The 23716-nt window shown below is 33.6% G+C and overlaps 1 protein-coding gene across 1 annotated transcript; it reads right to left on the bottom strand.

Annotated features, from left to right (window-relative positions):
* Positions 1-769: 769 nt before the first annotated feature.
* LOC134303249 (zinc finger protein 883-like) lies at positions 770-22237 on the bottom strand. Its single transcript, XM_062988601.1, has 6 exons — positions 22131-22237; positions 18891-18955; positions 16621-16710; positions 8247-9083; positions 2737-2747; positions 770-1901 (listed from the first exon to the last, which is right to left on the bottom strand). Exons 1-6 carry the CDS (start codon positions 22235-22237, stop codon positions 1026-1028), a joined length of 1986 nt encoding a protein of 661 aa, XP_062844671.1. The 3' UTR covers positions 770-1025.
* Between the last annotated feature and the right edge of the window lie 1479 nt (positions 22238-23716).

The following is a 23716-nucleotide window of genomic DNA, read 5'->3' as shown; positions in this document are numbered from 1 at the left end:
GCTCAGGGGACCCAACAGTGGCAACTTTGTGGTGGCAGGGCTTGAACCGGCAACCTTCTGTTTACTAGACCAGTACCTTAACCACTGAGCTACCACTGGTTTTACTCAGTACTGTTTAGTATCTTAGACAGGGGTTGATGCATCCTACTGCTGCAAAGAAGACTGACTGGTAAAACATAGCCAACATTTTGTTGCACACATTAAAGGACCTGAGCTTCCTCAGAAAGTAAAGTCTGCTCATCTCCTTCCTGTACACAGCCTCCGTGTTAGCCCTCCAGTCTGTTACTAATCCAGACACCCAAGTATTTATAAGTGTCCACTAGTTCTACATTCTGATCCATGATGGTAACAGGTCCACTTGTGGTCCTATTCCTCCTGACGTTCACTAACATCTCCTTAGTTTTGGATGACGTCAACGAAGCCGCTCACAAGGTCTCTGGACTCATCCTGCTGTCCATCCCTGATACACCCGACCACTGCACAGTCATCAGAAAAGGTCTGGAGGTGGCAGAGGTCTGACCTGTACTGCACAGTTCCCAGTGGTGCTCCAATGTAGTACCATGTACCAACCCCTCCTGGTCGTTAGCAGCAGTAGAAGCAGAAACATAATTTAGTGATTGAGTTTGAACTCTGTATTTAATTGAATCAGATCAGTAGTTTAATATTAAATCAGCACCTTTTACAATCAGTAATGGTCCCACAATCACTTACATCAGCTTGTAGTGAAACAGCACAGAAAGCATTTTATTTATTTCAGCCACAACTACAGAGAGATGATGCTAACATCAAATCATGAATATTTATACATTACAAAGACATCAAATAATACTTATAAATAATAAATATCACTGATTTATTACCATTACAGTCACATTAATTCAGTATAAACAAAAAACACAATAACAATATGAGAGGATTTATAGTGGTCAGTTGAACCTGATTGGAGAACATGCTAATCATTATAACGTCTGCTATGCTAATAAGAACCCCGGCTGACCTGCTTGTACACAGAAGTCACCCTGAGTTTATTCGGTACGATCTGATGTGTCACACTTGTGTCTCTTAAACGTTGATGAATGAGCAAAGCGGTTCCCACAGCGCGTGCAGTAAAACGGTTTCTCTCCAGTGTGAACGCGCTGGTGTATTGTGAGGTTACTCTGTGTATTAAAACTCTTCCCGCACTGTGAGCACTGATACGGTTTCTCTCCGGCGTGAATGCGCTGGTGGGTTGTGAGATGACTCTGTTTATTAAAACTCTTTCCACACTGTGAGCACTCGAAGGGCTTCTCTCCAGTGTGAATGCGCTGGTGTTTTTTAAGATTGCTCTGTTGATTAAAACTCTTCCCACACTGCGAGCAGTAAAAGGGTTTCTCTCCAGTGTGAGTGCGCTGGTGGGTTTTAAGGCTACTGTGCACATTAAAACGCTTCCCACACTGAGAGCACTGATACGGTCTCTCTCCGGTGTGAATGCGCTGGTGGGTTTTGAGGTCGCTTTGTCCGTTAAAACTCTTCCCACACTGCGAGCAGTAATACGGTTTTTCTCCAGTGTGAATGCGCTGGTGGATTTTAAGTTTGTTCCGTTCGTTAAAACTCTTCCCACACCGCGCACACTGATACGGTTTCTCTCCAGTGTGAATGTGCTGGTGTCTTTTGAGGTCGCTGTGTGTAATAAAACTCTTTCTACACTGTGAGCACTGATACGGTTTCTCCCCAGTGTGAATGCGCTGGTGAATCTTGAGATGACACTGTTGACTAAAACTTTTTGCACACTGTGAGCACTGATACGGTTTCTCTCCAGTGTGAATGCGCTGGTGTTCTTTAAAATTACTTTGTGTATTAAAACTCCTCCCACACTGTGAGCACTGATACGGTTTCTCTCCGGTGTGAATGCGCTGGTGTATCTTGAGACCACTCAGGAACCTGAAGCTCTTCCCACACTGTGAGCAGACGTTTCCTTCTTCCTGTGTGGGACTGAGAGAGGTGTTAATGCTGACAGTACCAGAGGACGTTTGCTGATTACTGGAGCTTCTGGTGGGCGTCAGATCCTCATGTTCAGTCTTAATCTTCACCAGCGCATCATCATATTTATCATGGTTGCAGCTCTTGATGTGATTGTGGAGGTGATTTTGGGTTGTAGAGGAACGTGGACACGAGGAGCAGGAGAAAACCTTGTTCAGTTCTGAAGCAGAATACATATACATATTAACACACTTGACAGGGATGTAAATACTTTTTGCTCTGATAAGTGATTGTGTGTGTGCAATCATGTATTTGGTGAGGGTTTCCAATGTATATTTGCTATGATAACAGGTTGTTGATTAAGAGTTACTAGACAGTTACTGAGATGTTGCCAAATGGTGGCTAAGGTGTTTCTAGCCGGCTGCTATGTTAGCGGGCTAATTGCTAACAAGCTAGTGTTGCTTTGTGTTTGCTAGGGTGTACAGAGGTTGCTAAGCTGTTGCTAGGTGGTTGGTTAAGATTGAAGATGTACTGTAAGGGTTCCTCAGCAGTAATCTTGAACTCTCTATCTCGCCCTGCTGATGTCCTGGTATAAAGCTGCCTGATCCGGAGAGATGTATGGTAGAACTGCTGGGGTGCTGCTGACCTGGTCACGTGCCCCATCACCGCAGGGAGGAATAGATGGCTTACATCTATTAGCTTAGCACCGGCTCTGCACCCCCTGTATTTCTATTCCAGCTCCTCTGGGATGGGGTGTGTTATGGTAGCACAACCCACAGTATGAAGTGCTAGTAGCTCATCACTCAAGTAAATGAGGTATTTACCACTGGAATTGACGACTGATTCCTTCATTAACAATAAGGTATCTATTGATATATCTAGTAGTTGTGGTGGTAGTGATTTTGTAGTGATTTTATATTCCTGGAGCAAAAACTAGGGTCACAAAAATGCTACAAAAAAGAGACTCAAATGATTCCTAATTAAATAAAATATATATTTTACTCAAGATAAAGAACTGTCTTACTGAATTCCTCATTCTTCACAGGCTTCATCTGGAAACTTCCACACTGTTGGTGCAATAGGGTGAGATGTTCCTCAGAGGTGACGTGTTCCACAGGGATTATGGATCCTTCATCTGAAATTCCATCAACATGAGAAGAAGAAACTCAACAACTGGAGGAAACTGGTTCTAATTTATAATCCACAACCCACTGATTAGTGACTCCAATACTAACTAACCCCAACCCACACTGTACTGTACTGTACCACACTGTCTGGTGGAAAAGTGGCATCATGCTCCACATTTACTTACAGAAGAAATCATCATCATCATCATCATCATCTTCATCCTCATCCTCCTCCTTTTTTATTCGTTTCTTCTGGAATCCTTCATGTTGTAGATCCACAGGGGTGACCTGTCCCTCTTCTGCTGACTGCATTATTAAATATCTGATAGAGAGACAGTTAGATGTACTTTATTTCTCCTTAAATGATTTTAAATGCCAGTAGCTTCTCATTTGTTGAACAACTATGTGATAAGACACGTCCTGTGGTCGTGGAAAAGATGTTCATCTGTTCCAGAAGGGTCAGATTATTGGCATCAAGCAGAGAAAACATCTAAGGAGAAGCTGAAACTACTGAAATCGGGTAAAGAACTGTCCAACACATTATTAAAAAGTGGAAGGACAGTGGGGGGGGGGGTCATCTTGTTTAATCTTGAATGATGGTGATCGGCGATCACTTAAACGTTTGGTGAAATCAGATGGTAGAAGAACTCCAGTAGAACTCAGGGATGTTTAATAGTGACAGTAAGAGCATTTCCACACGCACAATGTGAAGGTAACTCAAGGGATTAGGACTAAACAGCTGTGTAGCCTTAAGAAAACCACTCGTCAGTGAGGCTAACCGGCAAAAACGGCTTCAATCTGCTAGGGAGCATAAAGGTTGGACTCTGGAGCGATGGAAGAAGGTCATGTGGTCTGATGAGTCCAGATTTACCCTGTTCCAGAGTGATGGGTACATCAGGGTAAGAAGAGAGGCGGCTGAAGTGATGAACCCATCATGCCTAGTGCCTACCGTACAAGCCTGTGGGGGCAGTGCTATGATCTGGGGTCGCTGCAGTCGGTCAGGGTCTAGGTTCAGCAACGGTATGTTCCCAAAGAATGAGGTCAGCTGACCACCTCAATATACTGAACCACCAGGTTATTCCATCAAACCCATTGAGAATCTTTGGGATGTGCTGGAGAAGACTTTGCACAGTGGTCCAAATCTCCCATCATCAGTACAAGATCTTGGGGAGAAATTCATGCAACTCTGGACAGAAATAAATGTTGTGATGTTGCAGAAGCAAGTGGAATCGATGCCACAGCGAATGTGTGTCGTAATCAAAGCTAAAGGCGCTACAACCAAATATTACTGTGTGGGACCTTTTTATTTGTTCAGGCAGTGATTGTATTATTACTGATCAGCCCTGCAGTCTTGTGTTATCTGCACTTAATGTTCTGATTAAAAGTGAGAGCTGAAATAGAGCCTCATAAAGGTTTATACCCCTCACTGTGCTTCCATAAATGTTATAATAACCTAAAACCTAAAACAAAGCTAAAATAACTCGATGTTTTACTATGAAACTATGAAAATTTTTATTTTGCTGTTCGGATCCTATGAATCGATTCATCAGTAATGAATCATATGTGATGCTAACAGTTAGCGAAGCAGCTAGCAGTCTGTGTGTTTACATGAGAAGCTCCTCAAATCCTCACAGTGTTTTATTTTGAATTCTAGTTTCATTATCAACTAGAATGTAGTTAATAATTAAAGTGTAAAAATAAATAAATGTTTTACTTACAGATGATTCACTTCAATACAAACACACCAGCAGCTGCAGCTTCTTCTTGTTTAAACTGAGCTGGTTGATCCACAATGTTCAGGTTCATTAGCGCCCCAACTGGACTCCTGATCAAGGTCGCGGTGCTCTTCATTATAATGTACTGTATTTAATCACACTGAATCATAATCACCAACCCTGTATTTATTAAACAATGAAATATTGTTGCTGTGTTGATGTTGTGGTTCATCCTGTAACAAACTCTGTAGATGAAACCCTGATGAATAATCCAGCCTAGAGAAGATCATGATGCTAACTGGGTGGATTCATGCTGGTTTAACACCATAACATGAATGGATTAATAGTAAAACAACCAATCGTCCTGGTCAGGGTTGCAATGGGTTCAGCACCCAAAAGCACAAAGCAGATACAAACCCTGGATATGAAGCCAATCCATTACATGCAGGCCACAAGTTCACTTACTTAATCCAATCAGTGCTCCAGAGCAGCCAATCAACATAACTGGCAACAATACCAACGAAGTCAGATGTAAGTGATTTATTAATTGATAAATGTTTCTTTATTGATTATCTCATGTAATAAGTAAATATAATTTGTTAAGTGCAAATACATACAGTATGTTCCTATATGTAACGTTCATGCATTAGAGTCACAAGACAAAATCTCACGTGAACTGTTGTTTTTGGAAAAAATGGGGGCAGAACATAAGCTGAATGCTGTCGGATGTTCTTAAAAGTTATTATACTGTAAAGTTCTTATTGTCATTGTTGTCGGTGGTGACGAAGGGACAAAAGGAACCTTTAAAGACTCAAGAAACCTCTCTTTGTAACAAGCGGCCAACGAGGTAACTCGTTTGTGATTTGTGTTTTCTTTCCATTACGGCTATGTACTACATATTTTATTGACGTATTTATGTATTTTCATTTACCAATAGTTCTCACGGCGTGACGGAGGCATTGACACTTCAAAGCAATAAGTTTCGAGCAATAAACGCCCGTTTCAAAGAACCGACCTGTGTCTGTGGTGTTGTAAGGTGAACTACATCAGATCCGCTTCGGTGGAAAAGGGGTATTAGTGAACTGAAAAGAAGCGACTCGATCATTCAAAGAGAGTTTCAAAAATAGAAAAAGATCTTTTGGAAGAGTGTGAGAGCTTTTCCAAACTTCACATCATCCACAGGTGATGCAGCAGCCAGCACATGAATCGGCTCGGTTGATTCAGTTCATCATTCGTGTTAATGCAAATTTGGACTCGATTTTGTGCCGCTCAGTACGCTAGCGCACCAGAGTTGGGGTTTGAATACATCGTATCGAATCTCAGCTCTGCCTTTCCGACTGGGTGGGGCGGCGGCATGAACAACGATTAGCTGTTGTTCAGGGTTAGGGGGTAAGGAAGTCAGATTATGGGTCCTCATAACTGGTGCGACTGTGGCCCCTGCTGGCTGACTGATGGCGCCTGCACAGGGCTGAGGATTAATGCTGATGGGGGTGTGGCCCTCCGTACACGGCGCCCGTCAAGTGTATGAACTCGACTCGACAGGTGAAAAATGCAGTCTGTACTGACTATACGTGCCGGAGGGGGCGTGTGTCAGTTGAGAGGTGAAGGGTCGAAGCAGTATAGAGGAGCAATCAGGGGAACTGGACACGACTAGACTGGGGGATAAAACTTTAACTTTACCGGTCGAGGTAAAGTTCCTATTCGGCTGCATGTGGAGAATTCAACCTCTTCACCGAATTGCACAACGTGTGCTGACCTCTGTGCTCCACATCTGTTCATCTTCAGAGATGAAGAAAAGAAGTCCGATTTAACTCTCCTGTTATGTTCGTTTTTTCGTCAATTTGACCCGGGGGATGTTTAATCATCCAAAAAATCCCAATAATCATTGTTTATATCTCATTTTTAATGCCTTTCGCTTAGCTTAGTAAGTATAATCAATGATGTTTCATATCAAAAAATACTTCTAACTATATCTTTTTATATTTTGAAACATTAAGACGGGTCAATTTGACCTGTAAACATAACAGGAGGATTAAACACCACAGAAGCAGCAGTCGTTGGATCGAGGCACCTGAGTGAAGTGTTGCAGCACAGAAAGCCACTTCTCTGCTGAACAGGGCCAGAACAAAGAACCAACGGACCAACCTTCCTGCAAAGTCTTTCTCCATCAGCCGACAGAAACACTCCACACTTGGTCTCGATACTTTTTTAATTCGCTTCCACTATTAATCAATAGCATACATTTAAATCAGACTCTAAACCTCCTGGTTCTACCCAGCATTCAATCCACTATAGATCATCACATATTATTTCCCAGTAATAGTTTAACCAATGAATCCATTATGAATTCGATTCTTCTGGTAATTTCTCCTTAAAAATGCCAGTGGTTCCCCGTAATTCATTATATAATTAATAGCTAACATCTTTTTCCCCAACACGTACATTGGGATTTTAGAGAGACGCATGCTTCCATCAAGGTGTCGTATCTTCCCAAAAACTCCTCGATTATTTCAGCAAGACGATGCCAGGCCTCGTCCTGCACGCACTACATCAGCGTAGACACAGAGTGTATGTACTGGACCGGCCTGCCTGCAGTCCAGCTAGGGTGGCCACATTCATAGTCACAAAAACATTGTGAGGGGTGACATTACACCCCAAAAGGAGGACGTCATAGGAGGAACAGGGGGACATGATACTGCAACACACAGAATGAAACCAGAATTCTTGCTTCCAATCACAGACTAGCATTTAGAAGGTCCCCCCACGATAGGTAGCACTATACGCAGTCAAATGAGGCTGTTAAACCAATGAAATACAAAGCATTTGTTTCGACATGTACCTGAGCCAGTGACAGATAATATTGATCAAAAATGTCACCAGTTCACTCCAAAAGGAGGATTTTTTTAGCGTTACATGGGCGGAAGACTGGCAGCTGAAAAACCGGACTGTCCGCCCTAAAGCCGGACGGCTGGCCACCCTAAGTCCAGATCTGTCTCCTACACAGGGGAACACACTCCTCCAGGCATTAAATTCTATATGCTTATATGTACAAAATGCATCGAAGTTGATCAGTAAAACACTGGAAATCTTTTTTAATGTATTTATATCAATTAAATAAAGATTGAAGAGAATTAACATCACAGATTCTTCTTCTTACCAACTTTTACAAAACGTCCCAACTTTATTAATCGTGACATGCAACAGGACAACGATTCCAAACACACGTCAGTTTATTTAGTAGAATCTGATCTGTTACACTTGTGTTTCTTAAGGGAAGATAAACGTGTGAAGTGGTTGTTACACTGTAAGCACTGATACGGTTTCTCTCCGGTGTGAATGCGCTGGTGGCCCTTGAGATGACTTTGCCCAGTAAAACTCCTCCCACACCACGTGCACTGATAGGGTTTCTCCCCAGTGTGAATGCGCTGGTGTTTTTTCAGATTACTCTGTTGATTAAAACTCTTCCCGCACTCCGAGCACTGATACGGTTTCTCTCCAGTGTGAGTGCGCTGGTGTGTTTTAAGACTACTGTGTAAATTAAAACACTTTCCACACTGCAAGCACTCGTACGGTTTCTCTCCTGTGTGAATGCGCTGGTGGTTTTTAAGGTCGCTCTGTCCGTTAAAACTCTTCCCACACTGAGAGCAGTAATAGGGTTTCTCTCCGGTGTGAATGCGCTGGTGGATTTTGAGTTTACACTGTTCTTTAAAGCTCTTCCCGCACCGTAAGCACTGGTACGGTTTCTCTCCAGTGTGAATGTGCTGGTGTCTTTTGAGGTCGCTGTGTCTATTAAAACTCTTCCCACACTCTGAGCACTGATACGGTCGCTCTCCAGTGTGAATGCGCTGGTGTGTTTTAAGTTTACTCTGTTGATTAAAGCTCTTCCCGCACTCTAAGCACTGATAGGGTTTCTCGCCAGTGTGAATGCGCTCATGTTCTTTAAGAACACTCTGCCGAGTAAATCTCTTCCCACACTGAGAGCACTGATACGGTTTCTCTCCTGTATGAATGCGCCGGTGTATTTTAAGAGTCCTCCGGGAACTGAAGCTCTTCCCACAGTCTGAGCAGACGTTTCCGAGAGAGGTGTTAATGCTGACAGTACCAGAGGACGTTTGCTGATTACTGGAGCTTCTGGTGGGTGTCAGATCCTCATGTTCAGTCTTAATCTTCACCAGCGCATCATCATATTTATCATGGTTGCAGCTCTTGATGTGATTGTGGAGGTGATTTTGGGTTGTAGAGGAACGTGGACACGAGGAGCAGGAGAAATCCTTGTTCAGTTCTGAAGCAGAAAATAATAAAATACATTTATAACATTATAAATAATAAACTACATTTATAACATTATAAATAATAAACTACATTTATAACATTATAAATAATAAAATACATTTATAACATAAATAATAAACTACATTTATAACATTATAAATAATAAAATACATTTATAACATTATAAATAATAAAATACATTTATAACATTATAAATAATAAAATACATTTATAACATTATAAATAATAAAATACATTTATAACATTATAAATAATAAAAAACATTTATAACATTATAAATAATCAAATACATTTATAACATTATAAATAATAAACTACATTTATAACATTATAAATAATAAACTACATTTATAACATTATAAATAATAAACTACATTTATAACATTATAAATAATAAAATACATTTATAACATTATAAATAATAAAATACATTTATAACATTATAAACAATAAACTACATTTATAACATTATAAATAATCAAATACATTTATAACATTATAAATAATAAAATACATTTATAACATTATAAACAATAAACTACATTTATAACATTATAAATAATAAAATACATTTATAACATTATAAATAATAAACTACATTTATAACATTATAAATAATAAACTACATTTATAACATTATAAATAATAAACTACATTTATAACATTATAAATAATAAACTAAATTTATAACATTATAAATAATAAAATACATTTATAACATTATAAATAATAAACTACATTTATAACATTATAAATAATAAACTAAATTTATAACATTATAAATAATAAAATACATTTATAACATTATAAACAATAAACTACATTTATAACATTATAAATAATAAAATACATTTATAACATTATAAATAATAAACTACATTTATAACATTATAAATAATAAAATACATTTATAACATTATAAATAAACATTATAAATAATAAAATACATTTATAACATTATAAATAATAAAATACATTTATAACATTATAAATAATAAAAAACATTTATAACATTATAAATAATCAAATACATTTATAACATTATAAATAATAAACTACATTTATAACATTATAAATAATAAACTACATTTATAACATTATAAATAATAAACTACATTTATAACATTATAAATAATAAACTACATTTATAACATTATAAATAATAAAATACATTTATAACATTATAAACAATAAACTACATTTATAACATTATAAACAATAAACTACATTTATAACATTATAAATAATAAAATACATTTATAACATTATAAACAATAAACTACATTTATAACATTATAAATAATAAAATACATTTATAACATTATAAATAATAAACTACATTTATAACATTATAAATAATAAACTACATTTATAACATTATAAATAATAAACTACATTTATAACGTTATAAATAATAAACTACATTTATAACGTTATAAATAATAAACTACATTTATAACATTATAAATAATAAACTACATTTATAACATTATAAATAATAAAATACATTTATAACATTATAAATAATAAACTACATTTATAACATTATAAATAATAAACTACATTTATAACATTATAAATAATAAACTACATTTATAACATTATAAATAATAAAATACATTTATAACATTATAAATAATAAAATACATTTATATCATTATAAATAATAAATACATTTATAACATTATAAATAATCAAATACATTTATAACATTATAAATAATAAAATACATTTATAACATTATAAATAATAAAATACATTTATATCATTATAAATAATAAATACATTTATAACATTATAAATAATCAAATACATTTATAACATTATAAATAATAAACTACATTTATAACATTATAAATAATAAAATACATTTATAACATTATAAATAATAAAATACATTTATAACATTATAAATAATAAAATACATTTATAACATTATAAATAATAAAATACATTTATAACATTATAAATAATAAAATACATTTATAACATTATAAATAATAAAATACATTTATATCATTATAAATAATAAATACATTTATAACATTATAAATAATAAAATACATTTATAACATTATAAATAATAAAATACATTTATAACATTATAAATAATAAACTACATTTATAACATTATAAATAATAAACTACATTTATAACATTATAAATAATAAACTACATTTATAACATTATAAATAATAAAATACATTTATATCATTATAAATAATCAAATACATTTATAACATTATAAATAATCAAATACATTTATAACATTATAAATAATAAAATACATTTATAACATTATAAATAATAAAATACATTTATAACATTATAAATAATAAAATACATTTATATCATTATAAATAATAAATACATTTATAACATTATAAATAATAAAATACATTTATAACATTATAAATAATAAAATACATTTATAACATTATAAATAATAAAATACATTTATAACATTATAAATAATAAAATACATTTATAACATTATAAATAATAAAATACATTTATAACATTATAAATAATAAAATACATTTATAACATTATAAATAATAAAATACATTTATAACATTATAAATAATAAAATACATTTATAACATTATAAATAATAAAATACATTTATAACATTATAAATAATCAAATACATTTATAACGTTATAAATAATCAAATACATTTATAACGTTATAAATAATAAAATACATTTATAACGTTATAAATAATAAAATACATTTATAACATTATAAATAATAAAATACATTTATAACATTATAAATAATAAAACACATTTATATCATTATAAATAATAAATACATTTATATCATTATAAATAATAAACTACATTTATAACATTATAAATAATAAACTACATTTATAACATTATAAATAATAAAATACATTTATAACATTATAAATAATAAAATACATTTATAACGTTATGAATAATAAAATACATTTATAACATTATAAATAATAAAATACATTTATAACATTATGAATAATAAAATACATTTATAACGTTATGAATAATAAAATACATTTATAACATTATAAATAATAAAACACATTTATAACATTATAAATAATAAAATACATTTATAACATTATGAATAATAAAATACATTTATAACGTTATGAATAATAAAATACATTTATAACATTATAAATAATAAAACACATTTATATCATCATAAATAATAAATACATTTATATCATTATAAATAATAAACTACATTTATAACATTATAAATAATAAACTACATTTATAACATTATAAATAATAAAATACATTTATAACATTATAAATAATAAAACACATTTATATCATTATAAATAATAAATACATTTATATCATTATAAATAATAAACTACATTTATAACATTATAAATAATAAAATACATTTATAACATTATAAATAATAAAACACATTTATATCATTATAAATAATAAATACATTTATATCATTATAAATAATAAACTACATTTATAACATTATAAATAATAAAATACATTTATAACATTATAAATAATAAAACACATTTATATCATTATAAATAATAAAATACATTTATAACATTATAAATAATAAAATACATTTATATCATTATAAATAATAAATACATTTATAACATTATAAATAATCAAATACATTTATAACATTATAAATAATAAAATACATTTATAACATTATAAATAATAAAATACATTTATAACATTATAAATAATAAAATGCATTTATAACATTATAAATAATAAAATACATTTATATCATTATAAATAATAAATACATTTATAACATTATAAATAATCAAATACATTTATAACAATATAAATAATCAAATACATTTATAACATTATAAATAATAAAATACATTTATAACATTATAAATAATAAACTACATTTATAACATTATAAATAATAAACTACATTTATAACATTATAAATAATAAAATACATTTATAACCTTATAAATAATAAAATACATTTATAACATTATAAATAATAAAATACATTTATAACATTATAAATAATCAAATACATTTATAACATTATAAATAATCAAATACATTTATAACATTATAAATAATCAAATACATTTATAACATTATAAATAATAAAATACATTTATAACATTATAAATAATAAAATACATTTATAACATTATAAATAATAAAATACATTTATAACATTATAAATAATAAAATACATTTATAACATTATAAATAATAAAATACATTTATAACATTATAAATAATAAAATACATTTATAACATTATAAATAATAAAATACATTTATAACGTTATAAATAATCAAATACATTTATAACGTTATAAATAATAAAATACATTTATAACATTATAAATAATAAAATATATTTATAACATTATAAATAATAAACTACATTTATAACATTATAAATAATAACACACATTTATAACATTATAAATAATAAATACATTTATATCATTATAAATAATAAACTACATTTATAACATTATAAATAATAAACTACATTTATAACATTATAAATAATAAAATACATTTATAACATTATAAATAATAAAACACATTTATAACGTTATAAATAATAAAATACATTTATAACATTATAAATAATAAAATACATTTATAACATTATAAATAATAAAACACATTTATATCATTATAAATAATAAATACATTTATATCATTATAAATAATAAACTACATTTATAACATTATAAATAATAAAATACATTTATAACATTATAAATAATAAAATACATTTATAACATTATAAATAATAAAATACATTTATAACGTTATAAATAATAAAACACATTTATATCATTATAAATAATAAATACATTTATATCATTATAAATAATAAACTACATTTATAACATTATAAATAATAAAATACATTTATAACATTATAAATAATAAAATACATTTATAACGTTATAAATAATAAAACACATTTATATCATTATAAATAATAAATACATTTATAACATTATAAATAATAAACTACATTTATAACATTATAAATAATAAAATACATTTATAACATTATAAATAATAAAACACATTTATATCATTATAAATAATAAACTACATTTATAACATTATAAATAATAAAATACATTTATAACATTATAAATAATAAAATACATTTATAACGTTATAAATAATAAAACACATTTATATCATTATAAATAATAAATACATTTATATCATTATAAATAATAAACTACATTTATAACATTATAAATAATAAAATACATTTATAACATTATAAATAATAAAATACATTTATAACGTTATAAATAATAAAATACATTTATAACATTATAAATAATAAAATACATTTATAACATTATAAATAATAAAACACATTTATATCATTATAAATAATAAATACATTTATATCATTATAAATAATAAACCACATTTATAACATTATAAATAATAAAATACATTTATAACATTATAAATAATAAAACACATTTATATCATTATAAATAATAAATACATTTATATCATTATAAATAATAAACTACATTTATAACATTATAAATAATAAACTACATTTATAACATTATAAATAATAAAATACATTTATAACATTATAAATAATAAAACACATTTATATCATTATAAATAATAAATACATTTATATCATTATAAATAATAAACTACATTTATAACATTATAAATAATAAAATACATTTATAACATTATAAATAATAAAACACATTTATATCATTATAAATAATAAAATACATTTATAACATTATAAATAATAAAATACATTTATATCATTATAAATAATAAATACATTTATAACATTATAAATAATAAAATACATTTATAACATTATAAATAATAAATACATTTATAACATTATAAATAATAAAATACATTTATAACATTATAAATAATAAAATACATTTATATCATTATAAATAATAAATACATTTATAACATTATAAATAATAAAATACATTTATAACATTATAAATAATAAAATACATTTATAACATTATAAATAATAAAACACATTTATATCATTATAAATAATAAATACATTTATATCATTATAAATAATAAAATACATTTATATCATTATAAATAATAAATACATTTATAACATTATAAATAATAAAATACATTTATAACATTATAAATAATAAAATACATTTATAACATTATAAATAATAAAACACATTTATATCATTATAAATAATAAAATACATTTATAACATTATAAATAATAAAATACATTTATATCATTATAAATAATAAATACATTTATAACATTATAAATAATAAAACACATTTATAACATTATAAATAATAAATACATTTATATCATTATAAATAATAAACTACATTTATAACATTATAAATAATAAAATACATTTATAACATTATAAATAATAAAGATTGTTGGTGTTATGGGACCTTTGCCTTTGACGCTGAGCTTAGTAACCCTGTTCTCTCTCACAGTGGTGAATCCAGTCGTGTCCATCCCAGTTCACGTTCCCATCACCACAGGGGGAACAGATGGTTTACATCTCCTCAATTATTCAATCTTAGCTTTTAGCTTAGCACCGGCTCTGCACCCCCTGTATTTCTATTCCAGCTCCTCTGGGATAGGGTGTGTTATGTTGGTAAAACCCACAGTATGAAGTGCTATTAGCTCATCTCTCACTAGCGTGCATAACAAAGCTTCATATTTACAGGATACACAAACACAAAGTGCAGTACACAGATACGGAGTTGGCTGCCACTTGCAACTAGATCAAAAGTGACCACTGATTCCCTCGAGGTCCGTGTACCTGTGGTCATTCGTTTTTCACTTTAAATCCCAAGCACAAGTGTTGAGAAGATGGAGTAAACGGTAATAATAACGTTACGCCGCGTCCCTTGTTCTGACTTTTGTGTCTGTTGTAGTTTTTTCCTGCCCTGTAATTCACACAGGAACTATTTTTCCTAAAAAACTATTCTAAGAAAAAAGAATGTTGTTTTCCACTAACCGAGTGGCTGTATGAGCAACGATTGGCCGGTTTCTCAGTTGGGGGGCGGGGACAAAGACCCGGATGTGGGTCTCTCTCTGTCAGAATGCGATTACGACCTCTGCCGGCTGATTACAGGCGCCTGCACAGAGATGAGGAAGAGCGCCCTTAGGGTGTGTCTCTCCGCATGCAACGCTAGGTGGCGCCAAACTCATCAATGTGTGGGTGGCAAAGATGCATCCGGCTGCTGCTCATGTTTCGGAGGGGATACGTGTTAGCTTCGATCTCCTCGGTCAGGGCGGGGTTCGGCATAGACAGAGAGGAAGCACGATGCAAACTGAACAATTGGATGCGCTAAAGGGGGAGAAAAATACGAGCCATTTTTTATTTGTTTGTTTGTTTGTTTATTTGATTTTTGATCTTGAAACGAAAAACGAATGACCACAGGTACACAGACCCCCGAGGGAACAATAAAGTATCTGTCTGTCTAGTAGTGGTGAGATAAAGAACTGTCTTACTGAGTTCCTCATTCTTCACAGGCTGTTGGTCCACTAGGGGGAGATCTTCATCAGAGGTGACGAGTTCCACCGGGATTATGGATCCTTCATCTGAAATTCAACATGAGAAGAAGAAACTCAACAACTGGAGGAAACTGAAGGTTGTGGGTTTGATTTTCTGATCACAAATAAATCCTAGTTAGATTAAAACTTAAATCCAGACTGGAGTGGATCAGCACAGGACAGTACGGTACAGTACAGGTTCTAATCCCACTATCCACATCCCACTGATTACTGTAGAGCTGCCACTAACGACTATTTTCTATTGATTAATCTATAGACTGTTTTACTGATTTCATCTTCTTTTATTCTAAACTGTAGGTGATAATAATCTAACACAGAACTAAATGTAAACAGGGTTTATGTCCATATTAAACAGAGTGCAGCTCGTGTTCATGCTGTTCTGTACACACAGCAAAGTGCTTCAACTTATAGCAGAGATCAAATAGTTAGATGTAGCCGCGTCTCATTAAGTCCGGCGTACGGTAACGACAGAACGATCCCAGATTCTAACCTCCACATTCACTCAACACTTACTGCACATTCTAAACCATGTAAACACAGTGGTGAGTGTTACGCTGTTACCGGCGCATTCACATGAGAAGCTTTTTGTGCTTTGATGAGCTTTTTGGTCTAACTCAGCGGTTCTCAAAGTGTGGGGCGCGCCCCCCCTGGGGGGCGCAGAGGCATGACGGGAGAGGCGCGTCTGACTGAAATTAAGCGCGGAACCAATTTTTTTTCCTATGTATGGAAACTTATGGCCCACCCTGTTTAACGTTTTCTGATGGAGAAATTTTAACCTTTATTTATATGAAGTCAAGGGTCTCTGCTGTCTCTGCTGGACAATCTGGAACTTCCACATTTTTGACAGCTTTTTCGCATCAACCTACTTCCCACATGAAAATAATGAAGTCTAAATATGGGTCCATCCTTACTGGTGAACACCTGAAAAACCGCTTGAGCATCAGCAGCTCCTGTCCAGATACATAAACCTGACTGATACCATTCAGAGCAAATCATCAGAATAAGCTCAGTGTGATTCAGTCACTTGCTCTGTAAAGCTGAATATCAATACAGGAACTGAAGCGCATTTAAAAAGCTTCAAAGCTTTTTTTGAAAAATGATGAGTCCGACCTTAAAAAGTAGATCATGATGACCTGTAGACTGAAACAGTCGATCTCAAGCCATGAAAGTGTGTGTGCACCCCTGGTCTAGATTTACAGAACAGAGAGGTATTTGACAGGGATAAAAAGAAAAACAGCCACTAATACAGTGATGAGACTTAAACTCTCACAAATTAGTTTTTTGGCACATATTCAACTTTGTTATCTTTTTTGTAAAGTGTTTGCAAATTTTATTTACATTTACATTTTCAGCATTTAGCGGACGCCTTTATCCAAAGCGACTTACATTACAGGTACAGTATACAGTCTGAGCAACTGAGGGTTAAGGGCCTTGCTCAAGGGCCCAACAGCAGCAACCTGGCAGTGGCGGGGCTCGAACCAGCGACCTTTGGATTACTAGTCCTGTGCCTTAACCACTAGGCTACGGTTTCTTTTTATTCTTTTTGAAATAGCAGATTGAAGGAGCAGTTCAGTGATATGTCAAACGTGGTTTGAAGTTATTTCAACACAGTTAAAATTGGCCTATTTTGTCTATGACAGATTTTCATCTTCCAAAGGGGGGCGTGACAGAAAAAGTTTGAGAACCACTGGTCTAACTGAACTCGCTAAGAAATACGCTATTCCAAGATCTCCAGGATTAAGCAGCGTAATGAAACGATATAGACGTGCAGCACGGCGCCGGTGCTGCTGTACACAGAGAACAAACCAGCTTTTAGTTCTGTACCAGTTTTAAGTATCACCAAACTTTGGATGATTTGGGTCGTGGAGAACTTTGATCTTTTATTTGAAAGCTCTACAATCGTCCTCTGACGGCTGCAGACGGTGTTTTTTAAGACGGAGCTTAATGCCGCCAGCCAGCGACCGGAGCAGATATGACTGAGGTCCTGCACACGGCGAGTAGTGCTGAGGGAATCATATGAACGCTTATATGAACAGAGACGATGTAGAAATTTAACAGGATCGTTTATAAACATAGTTTTAAACATGATGCATCGACTTATAATATTGACAATCGCGGCAGCCCTAGATTAGTGACCCCAATACTAACCCCACTGTACTGTACAACACTGTCTGAAGTAAAAGTGGCATCATGCTCCATTTACTCACAGAAGAAATCATCATCATCATCTTCATCCTCCTCCTTTATTATTATTTTCTGTTGGAATTCTTCATGTTGTAGATCCTCAGGGGTGACGTGTCCCTCTTCTGCTGACTGCATTATTAAAGATCTAATAGACAGACAGACAAATAGACAGATAGATAATTAAATAGATAGAAAATTTCCTGAAATGGAAATTTAAACTGTTTGGGATAAAAACAAATGAAACTACTGTGGAACCGGGCCAATCAAACGTCTCAGAGCTCGGTGGAATGAGTCTGAATGGATTAAGATGGTGCTCGATCTTTAATCAGCACATTCTGTACCCCAAAAATCGTATCGTGAATCGCATCGCATCGTGGGTAGAGTGTATCGTTACATCCCTAGTGCTGACTGTATAAAGTGTTCTAAACGTGTTTGTATTTACTAACTACTAATGAAGTTGATCAGTGAAACATTGACATTTTTTTCTTTCACGTCACTCCCAGAATGCATTTGTGTGGCCGTGATCTAAGCATGTGTAAAGGATAAAAAGTTTAGGGGGGGTTTCAGTTAAAACGGCGTGTATCATGTACATAGTTATTATATATTTACATGGTTAATGGTGTGTTTTGTGTTTTACTTTATGTGAAGGTTGGCGATTTTGTTAAGTGTGTTGGGTTTGATGTAGTGATATGGGATCAATACTAGTGTGATGGGATCGATTCTTTAGTTTGACTTTTTCTCCGCTACATTCAGCACGTTTCTCCCGTTTCATCAGAAAGTAAAGATCATGGGTGTACAGACTCGCTCCTCTCACATCTTACATGCTCACCTCGCTCCTCTCGTCCGGCTCTGCTGGGTTTACTACGGTACTGTTATGCTGTTACGTTGATGAAGTTTTTGAATACTTTGCTTTGCGGATACAGAAATAGGGGCGATCTTATGGAAATAACAGTCTAAACTGTACGTATGTAAAGCACAGACGCACCTTACGCACATGAATCGGAGCATGCGCAGTGAGGCTCTTACTCCGTGTTTTGGTGAATTTCTTTTGACTTTGTGCTTATAAATGTAAACAGAACAGCATCGATTTTTATTTTAAATAAACAAGTACACGTGTATTCGGTCACTATTTAAAAATGTACAGATGTATTCATCCAGCAAACACGACTATGTGGTGTGAGTTAGCTGCTTGGTGGTGATACGTCATGATGGTAACGTTGTATATTATATTCATTCATTACACACAGACTGATATATTTCAAAAGTTTATTTCTTTTAATGTTGATGATTATAACTGACAACTAATGAAAACCCCGAATTCAGTATCTCAGAAAATTTGAATATTGTGACAAGGTACAATATTGAAGACACCTGGTGCCACACGCTAATCAGCTAATTAACTCAAAACACCTGCAAAGGCCTTTAAATGGTCTCTCAGTCTAGTTCTGTAGGCTACACAATCATGGGGAAGACTGCTGACTTGACAGTTGTCCAAAAGACGACCATCGACACCTTGCACAAGGAGGGCGAGACACAAAAGGTCATTGCTAAAGAGGCTGGCTGTTCACAGAGCTCTGTGTCCAAGCACATTAATAGAGAGGCGAAGGGAAGGAAAAGATGTGGTAGAAAAAAGTGTACAAGCAATAGGGATAACCGCACCCCGGAGAGGATTGTGAAACAAAACCCATTCAAAAATGTGCGGGAGATTCACAAAGAGTGGACTGCAGCTGGAGTCAGTGCTTCAAGAACCACCATGCACAGACGTATGCAAGACATGGGTTTCAGCTGTCGCATTCCTTGTGTCGAGCCACTCTTGAACAAGAGACAGCGTCAGAAGCGTCTCGCCTGGGCTAAGGACTGGACTGCTGCTGAGTGGTCCAAAGTTATGTTCTCTGATGAAAGTACATTTTGCATCACCTTTGGAAATCAAGGTCCCAGAGTCTGGAGGAAGAGAGGAGAGGCACAGAATCCACGTTGCTTGAGGTCCAGTGTAAAGTTTCCACAGTCAGTGATGGTTTGGAGTGCCATGTCATCTTCTGGTGTCGGTCCACTGTGTTTTCTGAGGTCCAAGGTCGACGCAGCCGTCTACCAGGAAGTTTTAGAGCACTTCATGCTTCCTGCTGCTGACCAACTTTATGGAGATGCAGATTTCATTTTCCAACAGGACTTGGCACCTGCACACAGTGCCAAAGCTACCAGTACCTGGTTTAAGGACCATGGTATCCCTGTTCTTAATTGGCCAGCAAACTCGCCTGACCTTAATCCCATAGAAAATCTATGGTGTATTGTGAAGAGGAAGATACGATACGCCAGACCCAACAATTCAGAAGAGCTGAAGGCCACTATCAGAGCGACCTGGGCTCTCATAACACCTGAGCAGTGCCACAGACTGATGGAGTCCATGCCATGCCGCATTGCTGCAGTAATCCAGGCAAAAGGAGCCCCAACTAAGTACTGAGTTCTGTACATGCTCATACTTTTCATCTTCATACTTTTCAGTTGGCCAACATTTCTAAAAATCCTTTTTTTGTTCTGGTCTTAAGTAATATTCTAATTTTCTGAGATACTGAATTTGGGGTTTTCATTAGTTGTCAGTTATAATCATCAACATTAAAAGAAATAAACATTTGAAATATATCAGTCTGTGTGTAATGAATGAATATAATATACAAGTTTCACTTTTTGAATGGAATCAACTTTTTCATGATATTCTAATTTTATGACCAGCACCTGTATATATTACAGTAATATACCATCAGCTGGAAACAAATTCCTTGTGTGTATCCACATATTTGGCCAATAAATCTGATTCTGATGTCATGAAAATTCATTCAGATTTAGCAATTTGATGATGCATCAACTCTAATTATTAAAAAGTATCGGTATCGGTGATACTGGCCCTGTATTTACCTGGTATCGGATCGATACTAAATTCTGCAGTATCGCACACCTCTGGTGTGATGGGATGAACCCACACTGTGCTTGTTTAGATATAGCGGGTGTGCTCTGTGTATTTCAGATCCAGCCTTTAATTCTATCTCAAATGAATCGGTTCATCAGTACTGAATCATATGCGATGCTAACGGTTAGCGGAGCAGCTAACAGTCTGTGTGTTTAAATGAGAAAAGAGTTCAATCTCCTTAAATCCTCACAGTCACGTTTCATTATGAACTCTAGTTTATTAATAATTAGAATGTAGTTAATAATTAAAGTGTAAGAATAAATCTATATTTTACTTACAGATGATTCACTTCAGTACAAACACATCAGCTGCTGAAGCTTCTTCTTCTTCCTGTTTGGATTGAGATGTTTGATCTACAACATTCAGGTTCATTAGCGCCTCTACTGGACTGCAGTGTGATTCATCCATTTAGCTTTAATTCTGATCAAGGTCGCGGTGCTCTTTATTGAATGACTTACACTGAATCATAATCACCAACGCTGTATTTATTATATAATGAAATATTGTTGCTGTGTTCATGTTGTGGTTCATCCTGTAACGAACTCTGTAGATGAAACCCTGATGAATAATCCAGCCTAGGAAACCCTGGATAAGAAGCCAATCGATTACAGGCCACGTGTTTACTTAGCAGTGGTGTAATGTAATGAAGTAATAATACTTCGTTACAGTACTTAAGTATTTCTGGAGTATCTGCACTGTTACATTTGCCGTATGTAAATTCGTTCCTTGTTACTACAAAAGAACGACAATAAATTGTGCAGCTAACTGAAGTGACCTGTGTGAAAAACTACAAGCCAGTTAAACATATTAATGCACAAGTGCAAACAGGTTCTCTAAAAGCGACCGAAGTGAGAGAGTCTTCATATCAGATAAAGCTCCTCTGATGTTTTACCCAAAGATACAGAAATATCAGCACTTTAGATCAGAACCTCCAACCTCACCAAACACACTGATGTAAGTTAAGAATGGACTGTTGAGAAGCTGATCACAGAGTTGCTGTTTGCTGATGACTGTGCCCTTCTCACTCACACCCAGGAAGCATTGCAGCACATCGTTGACCGATTTGCTGAGCGGCAAAGGCTTTCAGCCTTACCATCAGCTTGGAAAAGACAGAAGTGATGTCCCAGCCTCCCCCACGAGAGGCGTACAGCCAACCACGGATCAGCATCGATGGCACTAGTCTGAATGCAGTCGAGCAGTTTACCGACCTGGGCAGCGTCATCTCCAGCGATGCAACTGTCAGTAAAGATCTTGACAACCGACTTGCCCGAGCCAGCAGCACATTTGGACGCTTGTCCACCTCCGCCTCTCAACAAAAATCCAGGTATACAGAGCTGTGGGGGTCCCTACCCTGTCGTATGGTTCAGAAACCTGGGTCCTATAATGCAAGCAGATCAGGCTGTTGGAGCGCTTCCATAAACGCTGCCTCCGTTCCATCCTTGGTATCAAGTGACAAGACCACGTCGCCAACAAAGAGGTTCTCCAGCGAGCCAACCTGCCCGGTCTGGAGTCCATTCTGCTGCAGCAGCAACTTCCGTGGGCTGGACACGTGGATGGAGGACACACGGATGCCTAAAGCCGTCTGCCTTGGCGAGCTGAAACGGGGCAAACGTGACCGCGGCGCTCCCAGAAAACGTTTCAAAGATCAACTAAAGAAGCAGCTGCCATTGGCAGAACCAGAGATGGCAACAGGAAGCACTTAATCGGAACAAGTGGCGCTATTCCATCAGAAGAGCCACCAGAAATTAGAACATGAGAGGAGTGATGCAGCAAAAGAGAAGCACAGGAGGTGGAAAATGGGATCAAAGAATCGACCAGTAACAGCTCCAGTTCCTTCCTTCATCTGCCCAAGATGCAACAGAACGTGCACCTCACGCATCGGCCTCT

This window comes from Trichomycterus rosablanca, chromosome 2 (genome assembly GCF_030014385.1).
Source record: "Trichomycterus rosablanca isolate fTriRos1 chromosome 2, fTriRos1.hap1, whole genome shotgun sequence".
NCBI classification, from domain to species: domain Eukaryota; kingdom Metazoa; phylum Chordata; class Actinopteri; order Siluriformes; family Trichomycteridae; genus Trichomycterus; species Trichomycterus rosablanca.
The sequence above is the reverse complement of the archived record's forward strand: the minus strand, read 5'-3'. Positions and strand labels throughout refer to the sequence as shown.

Excerpts from the sequence above, each read along its gene's own strand:
- LOC134303249 (XM_062988601.1), bottom strand. The coding sequence starts at position 22,237 with ATGGATGAATCACACTGCAGTCCAGTAGAGGCGCTAATGAACCTGAAT. Across the intron at positions 18,956-22,130 it reads GAAGCTTCAGCAGCTGATGT|TGAAGAATTCCAACAGAAAA; the intron begins GTTTGTACTGAA and ends GGATCTACAACA. Across the intron at positions 9,084-16,620 it reads TGTGAAGAATGAGGAACTCA|AACTGAACAAGGATTTCTCC; the intron begins GTAAGACAGTTC and ends TTTCTGCTTCAG.